This window comes from Lotus japonicus, chromosome 5 (genome assembly GCF_012489685.1).
Source record: "Lotus japonicus ecotype B-129 chromosome 5, LjGifu_v1.2".
NCBI classification, from domain to species: Eukaryota; Viridiplantae; Streptophyta; class Magnoliopsida; order Fabales; family Fabaceae; genus Lotus; species Lotus japonicus.
Window position 1 is genome coordinate 3,625,108 of NC_080045.1, and position 12,101 is coordinate 3,637,208.

The window sequence follows — 12,101 nt, forward strand, 5'->3', positions numbered from 1 at the left end:
GCAAAGTTATTGATCTCAATCTTTATCTTTCTAAAGCTTGAGAGGGGGAAGAACTTAGTTACAATTTTTTCAGTCAAATCCTCACATGTCAGTAAGCCCCCCCTGTGGTTGTGTCTGCAGCCCATCTTCAGCCTTATCTCTTAGAGAAAAGAGAAACAAACTCATGCAAATAGTCTCCTTGGGAACATTGTTCATATTCATAGTGTTGAGTGTCTGATGAACCTCTTTAGATGAGCATGAGGGTCTTTAGTAGCATCTCCACTACACTGGTGCAAGCTCACAAGTGTGATGAAAGCGGGCTTCAACTCGAAGTTGTTAGCATTGATGGGAGATGGAACAATGTTTTCCTCATAATCATAATTCATTTGGAAGCAGTAGGATCCCTCTAAGATCTCCCGATATTCTGTGCCTCAACTTCAGCCATCCTCTCATCAATGTCACCATGTAGTCATGCTTTGAACTCAACTCAGAGCCTTGCTTTAATTTATTCCGGAGTTTCTACCATGTTGTCTCGTCGCTTCCTTCTTTATTGTGCACGGTGGGTACAAAAGGTGAGTTTGACCTCTAGATCAAATAATAATGAACCTGGATCAATAGTATCTTGCATACACTAACAAACATATCAGAAGCACCAACACAACACATAAATAAAAAGAAAAATTTCTAGAACAGTAACAATTAGCTTTTATCAATATAGACAAAAGCACAGTCCTCAGCAACAATGCCAAAAACTTGGTCGTTATCTTACAAGTGTAAAAAATTGCCCGAAGTAATAAATAGATCGAACACAATGATTATAGGTTCCTAGTACCAATTTCTACTAATTTGATTACTGCAAAGACATTTTTTATAAGCCATTGAAAAGACATTTAATGACTAATTTGGGTGAATTTGAATGTTAATTAAATTAAATAAATAAATAAATAGTAAATAAACGAGGTACACGATATATAGAAGGAATATCCAGGGTATGACTTCATCAGTTCATGATTATGTTCTTAATAATTTCAATTCACTCATGATTCATTCGTTCTTTTCTACGGTGCTTTGAGCACCTACTTGATAACATCTTAACTAAGTATAACTTTAAATCAAATTTCTAGCCTTAACTGCATACAATTTCAAGCCAGCACTACCAAGAGTTATCTTTATGTCTAAAGCATTAAATCTCTTAATCAAAACCTCTCTAAATCCCTATTTCATACCAATCTACCTATTGTGCAAGAAATAGTAAAATATCTGCATGCATTCAGGCTCGGTTAACGTCAGAAAAGATTTTCATAGATTAAAAGAACAGATCATGAGTTTACATAAACATTAGAACATAACTGAATTCATCAAACCCCAAGTACCTAAGAGATTAACCATGCATGTCTAACATAATTACAAGCAAGGATGAAGATGATTCCAATGCTCCACAATGATCCCTAGATGTGCCTCCAAAACTCTTTCAAAAGGCAATCGAGAAAACCCTAAAAATCCTAGAATAATTACAAAATCCGCAAAACAATGCTTAAATTCGGTGAGGCTAATGTAGCTACGCAAGCATGGAAGTAAGCTCGTGGCTGGCCTCTTGATGCTTGTTTCACGTGCTGATGACAGTTTTGCGCTCCTTTCGTAAAATGGCTCGTATGAATTTGTTAATCGTTGGACCGGGCTAAAATTTTGATATGTTGTTCACAACATATAGATATTTAATATGATTAGTCGGATCATCAAGAAAATGTATGTGATATGAAAACCAACCCACGAAAAAGGCAACTACATCTTCCGTGAAATATGTCTTTAATTACCTCTTGAAATAAACATGAAAAATATGATAAAAATCCCTTAAAATGACTTAAAATCAGAAAACAACAAAGATTATGATTGAAGATACTCAAAAACACTAATTTAACTATAAAAAAATTAAAAAAAAACTTGCAAAATACCATTATATATCTAGGTCATCAGTTACATTTTGAGGAATTTTGACTTGAAGATTATGATGTTTGAAACCAGCTGAATGGAACGTGTTGAGGCCACACATTTGGTAATGTTGGATAAAATGTCAAATTTAGCTCCAAAGTTATTCCCATGGGGGTGGAAAGTTTTTGGTAGTTTATCAAAACAGACTAATATGGCCAAAGTGCACCTGAAGACTGTGCAGGAAGAGGCTAGGGGCCTCAAATAAATAATGGTATTTTGGAAAATGGAGAGAGATTTGGAAAAATTGCTGGATCAGGTGGAAATCTGGTCCAACGATTAGCCGAGCGGACTTAGGCTAGCACATATATAAGACAATTGCAAGGTTTCTTACAACCAGTCATCATCTCAAAAGTCATACATAAAAACTTCATCAAAGCTCAGAACCTCGAGCACGACTCTCATCATTCCTATAAATACATGTTCGATCGTTCATTTGCATAAGCATTACTCATTTTGCTAACTTATTGTCCTTTAATGAATTTGACCTTCTCTCTTAGTGTTCTCATACTGTCTTGAGCCCTAAAGTGCCTTTGCAGGTTGTGTCAACAACACACCACTGTATCGGAGAACTCATCCAAGACGGTTCACATCCATTGAAGACCAAGAACATCCATTAGCTCTAATTTTGGGAGAACATTGCGACACCACCATATCAAAAAACGATCATGTTGACTCACTCGTATCTTCTTCTTTTCTTTACATTTTTTCTTATCTCAATCTTCTTTGTACATAGGTCAATGCTTTGTTGTGCGGAGAGTTGAAATAGAAGTAGTTGCGACTAGTACTTGGGTCTTTGAATAAGTGTAGAAATAGAGATGGCTCAATCGTGAAGATCTCTGATCTCTATCGTATGTACGTCTTTCAAAGGTTTGGTTAATAAGGAATCCCTGTGTCTCAAGGACGTAAAGAATAAAAATTCGTACAATGAGAGTATGTAGATGGTGAACATTGTTGATAAGAACAAATGAAGTTCATGGTTATTCACAATAGAATACAATTTACTATTATAAAATACAAGAAAGAATCTGCAGTTGTTTTGCTTTTGATATTGTTTATCTTGTTTATTTGAGTCTTAATCGCGTTTGTTTTTATGCTCCTAAAAGTTCAAATATCATATTATATGTATGAGTTCTATCTTTCAATTTTGTAGGCCCAACATAGTTTCCCATCGGAATCCTACTTCCTCTCTTTCCCTTCTTTTACATTTACTCGGGCGAAATTCACCGCTCAAGAATGAGAATAATTCTTATAAGGCAAAGATGAGAGACCATTACCTTAAGTGATTGTTCACTCGCCCAAAAACTATTTTATTTTAAAAATAAAATATTACAATAATATTAAATAAATATAATTAATTTACATGATTACATGTCATTTAAGATGATATAATAAAATACATCAGCAACCACATAAGCAGTTTTAATGAAAAATCAGGTGGTGTTTTAATGAAGGGACCTCGAAAATTGCAAAGATCAAAATCAAGCAATTAAAAGCAAGGGACTAAAATCATTCAAAGATAAAATTAAGGGGTCAAAAGTGTATTTAAACCTACATAACAAAAATAATTTTTTATAGAAATGAATTCTATTAATTTAACTATGAAATTATACGATATCATCTTAATGGTTGTTCATAAAAAAATGTTTCGTTATTAAACATCTACATGTTTATAACCTAATCACTAACATATTTATACACACTTTCAAATAATCTAAATTGTTATATTGAGTACATAAAACATATTTTATTTAAAACAAGAAAATATCTTATTCAAAATAAAGAGATAATTGTTGGAGACAATTATCTCAAAAAAATAAGTATATTATAGAAACAGAATAAAATACCCTAGGCAATACTATCAACAACAAATCTAGTCCCTCAACATATAACACCAAAAATCTTAACCAAAACACCCAACGAAACAACCCAGTAATACCGAACAAATAAAGTACCAGAACAAAACACCCCAAACAAAAGAAAATTCTCAAATGCAAAATATTTTTAATGATGGAACTAACATTTCAAAGTTTGAAATGGAAACCAGACACTAAACCCGCAAATAGACTCCACTAAGTCATGTGACTTTTTATCAAAAAAGAATTCCATTAATTTAATTGTTAACTATATGACAACATCTTAATGGTGGTTCATACAAAAATATCCATAAATTAAACATTCACCTTTTTATAACATTACACACACATATACACAATTAAAAATAACTTAAGTCATAGCAGAAAAATATTTTATTCATAATGAAGAGATAACTGCAGGAGATAATTATCATAAGAAAATAAGTATATCATAGAACAGAACAAAATACCATAGACAATATTCTTAACACAAAAGCAAGCACCCCAACAATATAACGCCAAAAGCCTTAACCAAACACTACAACAAAACATCCAAGAAATTCCAAACAAATAAAGTACCAGAAGAAAATACCATAAAAGTATCTAAGATGCAAAATATCCCCAATAACAAAACTAAACTTGCAAAGTTTGAAATGAGCACTAAATGTGCCAAAGACTCCACTGAGTCATGTAATCCTTAGTTTGACGCATTATAAATTAAAAATCTTTTTAATAATGACTTGATGCCCGATCCATCAGGCTAGCTTCATGTCTATAGAATAATTTTTCTATTTCTCATTAACCAGAACATTTTTGTTTTCCTTTCCAACTTTGGTAACTGTGTTGCGATGCAATATAGATGATATAGGCCTCGAAGCTCTAGTCTTTGCATCCATTGCTCTCACACATACAAAACCTATAATATGAAAATGAAAATATTTCAAAAAAGAGCACAATCCTTGACTTTGAAGTTTGTAATCAATACGTTGATATATTGTTTTCTTACCATTCTGAAAACAAGCGTGAATTTGCTCCAATGACAAACCTGCATTGCATTAAATAGAAAATTGAAAAAAATTCACTACAATAATTAAGTCAATATATCAAGTTCATTTACCTCTCATTATTGATGATGTTCCTGTCCCGAAATATACTATTTTTTTCTTTAAATTCCATAACCATTTTGTAGGAACATTGATTGGGTGTATCATTGAAGCGTAATCAGCAAAAACCTATATAAGAACAAATAAGAAATAAAAAAATGTGTGATGAAAATTATTAGGCAAATATGAATAGTTTTTGTAATTCACCTCATTAACTTGAAAGTATGTTCCATTAAGTGGGAAACGTCCTCTCATTGCAGTTCGACACGGTATCTGTTTCATAAATTATTGAATATATTTATTTTATTTGTAAAATATTTTGATGAAACTTCAAATAATAATTCTTTCACTCACCAAAAGAGTTCCAGGAACGGTTAGACTATTGCAGTCCTCCAGCAGGTTATCCTTGGTTGACTCGGATGAGATTTCTAATTCCCCTTATTAATATACAAAAAATACATATTTAACAATGTAAATAATTTTAATTTTTTCTTCACAACCAAATATAAGCATTTTTTTATATTTAAATTTGAATATTGAAAGTGAGAAAGTTGTTTCTACACATTTAAAACTACTAATTTAAAAATCAATTGATATTATGATTATATCATAAACTCTAAAGTAATTAAAAATTCCAACAATTAATTTCAAATTGGTATTATTTGCATACTACATCTTCTCTGTGATTGTAATTGTAGAAGTAAAATTCAATAATATTATATACCTTTAGTCCATACAACCAGAAGGTAAGGAGAAGGATCATCAAGTTCTCGCGGATCACGCTGTAAAAAGAAAAATAGTATGAATATGTACACATATAATATATAACATATCTGTGTGTGTAAATTAAAAACTAAGGATGTGTACCTCTTTTAGGAGAGGGTGATCATCAGTAAGAACATAGCTGCATTGAAAAGAATAAGGCTCAGAAATTAAAGTATTCAAATTAAGTAACTTATTTTCTTTGAGAATTTTAAAGAGAAAAATTATTTACTTAAAAAATATCTTAAAGTTAAGTAATTTCATTACAATATTTACATATTATTGAAGGCAAGTCATTTACAACAACTAGAGTTGTTGTTATATAATAATGAAGTCAAATGTTTGAGTCATGAAATCGACCACTTATATAAGATTACACTAAGTTAGCAAATTTAGAATAGTTGTAAAAAAATCTAGAATTTAATATTTATCAATTAGTCTCTATAATTTTAATACAAACCAATAATAAAAGTTTTCAAAGTTAGTACTCTCATGGATGAAAATTGAACTTTTCTTCTATTGAGCATGCACATAATCTTTTAACTATACAATAAAAAATTAAAAAGTGAACAATATCTAAAAATAAGTTTTCAAGCAAGACAATTTTCCTACAACTACTATATCTATGGCTAACTAGTACAATGTCTTTTGTGACATTTATCTTATTTATCCAAATCTCTAATATCAAACAGGAAAACAACTTTATTTTCAAACTCTTGAAATAATGAAAATTTGTATGAATGTCATAATTGTAAACATTATAATAAGCAGGGGATAGTTTTTTTTTTTTAAATAACATGCATAAAATGGTAAGGTTATAGTTAACTATTATTAAAAAAAGATTGTTTTTATAAAGGGTAACTAAAACTTGAAATTTAAATTTAAATCATTAATACAAAATGTTTAGAATACCAACTTTACTATATTTTCATACGTAAAAGTTATTATAATAATAAATGTGTGGTGACAAATATTCATAAAAAATATTGATTAAATTAGTCCCTAATAAGAAAACTTTAATACTTAATATTAGGATAAGATAACATATGAATAGAGGGCCATAAGAAACTTACACCAAACGCTCGGTCTTTAAGCGACTAACACTTTTCATTTTTGGCAAGGGAATATTTGCAGCATCTGCATCTAACGTGACCAAAGTTGTTGACATATTCATGACATGCTCAGACTTTTCACAAGAATAATCATGTGCTTTTGAGAAGCATTCATGACTTTTCAGCTTGATTGTTGGAAGGTCTTCAATATCTTCAGTTATATCATCATGAAAATCATTCTTGAAAAACTCGTCATTGTTATTTACTTCTAATTCACCCAATTTTGAGTTTTCATGTTCCGGTGATGGTGGCATCTCAATTATAGGCTCATATTGTTGACTCACTACCTTGGTTAAGTTGCCTTGGGGTAAAGCCAACTTTGTACTGCACAATAGCACATCATTATATTTTCTACTCTAATTATTCAAAATTAGAGAGGTACAAAAAAGAAAAAATGGTTACATTCCAACACTTTCAAAAGAGAATGATATAATTAAATATACTTATATATTAAAAACTATACTTTTACTTTTTTCTATTTAACTTGTATATCCATATCTACCTTCGGTGAAATTCGGCTCCTCTAAAACAAACAAAAAAAAGTATTTTAAAGGATAAGTTACAATAACAAGCAATGATAAAAGTCCATAACTATAGATGCAAACATTAAACAATAAGTTATGATGTCTAAAGTGTTTCTTACTCGAGGTCATCATAATTCTTTGTTGATACTTTTGTCCGAAGATTAAATGGAGCATGTTTTATTCACTAAAATAAAGTGTGTGTGTGTGTGTGTGCGTGCGCGCGCATTGTTAAAGGTCTCAATTTTCCTGCATTATCAAGGCATTAAATATCCAACAAAATATAATATTTACAAAGAGTACCTTGCAAGAGCACTTGCATAATATTTACAATCATTCTTCATCGGACAAGCTGAGCAATTGGGTGTTTTCTTTGTGCAAAAAACCTGAAAATAATTTAAGATGATTTCAATTTTTTTATATAATAAAGAAAGAAGTATTCTTTTGGATAATGTTAATATGTACCTTTCCGAAGGTTATCAGCTGATAATGTAACTCATACCTATGTAAAATCATGTCATAGATATGAGATATGTTAGCAATAATAAAAAAGACAAATATATGAAAGGTTTTTGAAAATTACAATGTACGCTGATCTAGAGTGCACAGTCGTGGCCAAAGATATTGTTGAACTTTGTTAGGATGTGGAAACCTGGATTACAATAAAATAAGTAATAAATGAATTGATATATAATTGAAGAAAATTTAATACCAAAAATATTTTAATACTTACTCCTCTAGATTATGTAATTTAATTGGTTCATGTAATGATTGGATGGGAACCCATCCCAAACGTACAACAATTCTTCCAACATTTACATCCACCTAACGTAGCGACATATTTTTAAAGAATAGTAAACATAATTATCTAACAAAAGTAGCAAAAATAATTGGAAAAAAATAAATTAATGTGTGTCATCTTATATTCTTACCGGAAAAGCCCTATGTTGAAGTGTTAAAAGGCGTATGCATTCTACACTTTTTAATCCCAGTCCATATATATTCAAAAGATATTCCCTATAACATTAACAATTTTTCATGTGTAAAACAACTTATTATTAAAACTAATAAAGAAATAATTACACAAAAAATATCATGCAACATGATATATATTGCTTATACTTACTTTGCTTCCTTTGGTGGAATACGTCTTAGCCATTCCAAGTCCACGCTTCCATTTGACTCCATTAGCATATTGAGTAACCTCTACAAGTACACAATGCAATAAGTACTTCAATAGTAACAATGTAAAATTTATTAGTAGCTATGAACTACGTTTGGGAAAACAACTTAGTTAAACGCTTATACCCATAAACGCTTATCGCATAAACACTTGTTGTTAAACTCATTTGAGAACCTTATTGAAATAAGTATAAAATATCTTATAAATGAACATAAGCTCAAAACAACTTAAGGCAAACCATACATTATTTACATAAGCTCCATCATATACTTGCATAAGTGTTTATGCTATAATATAAGTTCAAATAAGTTTATACAAAAACGCGACATAAACAATTTTGTACCTGTATTCTTCCGGCAATAATATTGTGTTGACCACGAGATGAAATAGCTTTTGCAACTTCTTTAGGTTCAGCACATCTTACAGCTTCCCAATCAGCAGAATCCATTTGATCACAGGGTCGGTGGAATCTAGTATTGAGTTTTCTTAATAAATCCCATAATCGTTCCTTTTCCAATAACTTCTCTTTTTTCACTTGATTGGCACTTTTCTTTATGTTGACTGATTTTTCCTTATCAAAGTCCATGCAAGGAGGAGACTCTGTCTCTCTAACCATGAAATTTGAACTCTTTTGAGTTCTCTCATCATCAACTTTGAAAAATCCCTTGTCACTTCCACATTCTTTATCAAATTTAGGAAAGGGAGAAAGAAATTTCTTTTGATCCAATTCTTGTTTATTTGGAATAGTTGGGCCCTTGCTACATTCTCCAGAGTTAATTTTAGTAGGAAACTTTGCAACAAGTGTCATGAAAGCAGAGCTATTGGTAAGAGGGTAAGTATTAATATTCAATATTACCAAAGAAAACAAACTAAGTAATTTATATATTTAACTTTACCTTGATAAATGGTCAGACACATTTTGAGTTAAGAAAGCTCCAATTACAGAATCCATAACTGAACCTTTCCATGGTGAGAAACGTCTATCACCTGCAAAGTATATCAATCTAAATATTAACACAAATTTTTTGATCAATAATGACTAGACATATTAGTGCATTTATGACTAGACATATATTTATTAAAGCAAGACATGTTAACCATAAAATACAAACCACTTATTATAAAATTTCTTTAATGTATAATATGAGGATGAACACAACATTAATTGAAGAAAAATGCTAGTAACACTTAGTTTCAAACACTCCCATTCTAAAATTCATATGTGGTCCACTATAAATAAGAGTTTTAGTTCTAATTTAGTAGGACTCACACGGATTTCAATCAGTTTATGAAAAGGGGTTAAAAAGAGAATGCTAAAGTGAGTATTCCTAGCACTCCTCTTAATAGAATAGACATTCTTAAAATATTTACACCAAAAGGTTCCATTATATATAAACTCAAGAAAGAAGAGGGACACACATACCTTGGACAATGTTCATACGAGATATGAAAGACTCAACCACACCACGGTAGCCAATTCTTATATTTTCCCAATATTGCCTCTTCATCTCATCATTATCTTCATGTCCTTGTTCATTCGAGAGCAAATTCCAAACTCGTAATGTCTCTTCATCAAGTAAAATATCCACACCTAAGGATGGTTGTTTATAAGAAACTAATTCGCTTGAATTTTCACAAACGACTAGCTTCCCTCTCTTTTTCTTCAAAGAACAAATTTTGTTGATTATAAGTCTCATTTCTCTACTAACTTTGGCGTTGTCTTCAGATTTAAAAACCGTCCAGCATTTTCTCTTCCTAGTGAAACTCTTCGATCTTTTCCCCTTTACATAAGGGGATGAGAGCAAAAGTTTCTCCAAACATTGTCTTTCTCCGCGAGTTCGTTTCCTTTTACACATTTTTGGAAAGTTTTCTCTGATTCGTCTGCTCTCCACTTGACAAAAACTTGCCACATTTTGATACCGTCGCAACGAATTATATCCAATACCCAATCGATGATTCTCAAACTCACCCTGCTCATACTTATAACCTTTGAAATTCTTCAGAAATGGCAAAGAGGCATCAAAGTCTTCACCAGATAATGACCTCTGATCTTTAGGAACCTTCCTTACATAAATATTTTTCTTGGCTGGAAGTGAAGGTTTTGGAGAATTCCTACTTTTGGGCTCAGATTTCTTTGTTCTCTTGAATAATTGAGTGGCCACTTTAGGTCGATATGTCTTCTTTTTAATTATAATATGTGAGCGATCACCATTAACTTCAACTGCATTGTTCTTCCTTTTCTTGGAAGACTCAACACCACAATCACCTGTAAAGACACACATGGCTGGAACATAAAATTAAATAGTTTATAAATATTTTAAAACTGTATAACGCACATGATGTATATGTAGTACTATTATATATCTCACGAATAAACATTTTTAAATCAAAATAATTTGTAGCATAAAATAAAAGAAAAAAATAAATTCGACCACTCTAACCTCAATGACAAGCGTCAAGAGCATTATATATAGAACTGGGTCACAGGCCAACCCGACTCGTTTAAGACTAACATGTTTAGGCATGTGGGTAAATGGGCTGAGTTAGAAAATCCCACTTCATAGACAAGCTTACATTTAACCTGGTCTGAACCTGCTCGGACTGCGGGTTACACGGATTAACCCGTGAGTCTAGGTCCATAAACCCATTGCCCACATGCTACAAACAGAGTAACAGTCATCCCGACTCATTTAGAACCAACTCGTCTAGGCCCGTGGTTAAATGAATTAACCCATAAAAACCCGCTTCAAAAATGAGCCTATAACCAACTCTAATTATATATAAATTCAGAGAATGCAATCCAACGAAGTTATACTTCTATGTTTTGAGTTTAATAACTATGCACTGATAGTGAGAAAACGTTTTACACAATTATTCAATTAGGATTCAATATTTTGTCACATCATAAAAAGAAAAACTATCAAGGATGAAACATGGAAAATATGATTGAATTTTGTAGAAAACTTTCTACAATTTTTGTACATATAAGCTAAACCCTATTTTCAACAAGAATAAGAACAAATGCAAATAATGAAGTGATACATCAATTTGGACCAAATTCTCAGTTATGGTTGAGCAAATAGGACATTTATTCAATAAGATAAAATCACTAGATCTATTCTCTCCTCATAAGATAACATTAGCTATAATTCTGTGGTGGATCATGATAAAAATTGGTGTTCGACGATAGACAGAATATAACATCAGATCAGTTTGAATTCACATGAGAATCATACAATTTAATCTCCAAAATTTGTCACTCACCTCCTTCAACTTCCACCATGCATTGCCTCTTGGGTTTAGACGGAGTCTCTGGTGAAAGCCAACCCTTATTTTTATCAACAACCTTCATTGTTTACTCCTCGTTCCAATCTCTGTTCTTCCCTGAAAAAACATTTTCTGGTGTTATAGATATCAAAAGAATAAATTCGAACAAAAAAATGGAACTTTGTAGACATACCTTACTAGTCTTTAGCTTGGATCAGTTCCTTGACCAAGGAGAAGGAGAAGAATTTATAATGATTTTACTCTAACAATCAACAGAAGGAAAAAGAGTATAACTATGAAAATATAACACAATATATAGATGAAAAAGATAA

The 12,101-nt window shown here is 31.3% G+C and overlaps 1 protein-coding gene across 1 annotated transcript; it reads right to left on the reverse strand.

The window, feature by feature from the left end:
• Positions 1-4,609: 4,609 nt before the first annotated feature.
• LOC130717475 (DNA glycosylase/AP lyase ROS1-like) lies at positions 4,610-11,854 on the reverse strand. The gene is made up of 19 exons (XM_057567706.1): positions 11,767-11,854; positions 9,926-10,768; positions 9,399-9,489; positions 9,220-9,320; positions 8,846-9,135; positions 8,446-8,525; positions 8,252-8,336; positions 8,053-8,144; positions 7,903-7,971; positions 7,785-7,821; positions 7,623-7,705; positions 6,760-7,122; positions 5,792-5,828; positions 5,649-5,706; positions 5,279-5,361; positions 5,132-5,197; positions 4,939-5,053; positions 4,828-4,866; positions 4,610-4,737 (listed from the first exon to the last, which is right to left on the reverse strand). The coding sequence occupies exons 1-19, from the start codon at positions 11,852-11,854 to the stop codon at positions 4,610-4,612; spliced, it is 2,748 nt and encodes a 915-aa protein (XP_057423689.1).
• Between the last annotated feature and the right edge of the window lie 247 nt (positions 11,855-12,101).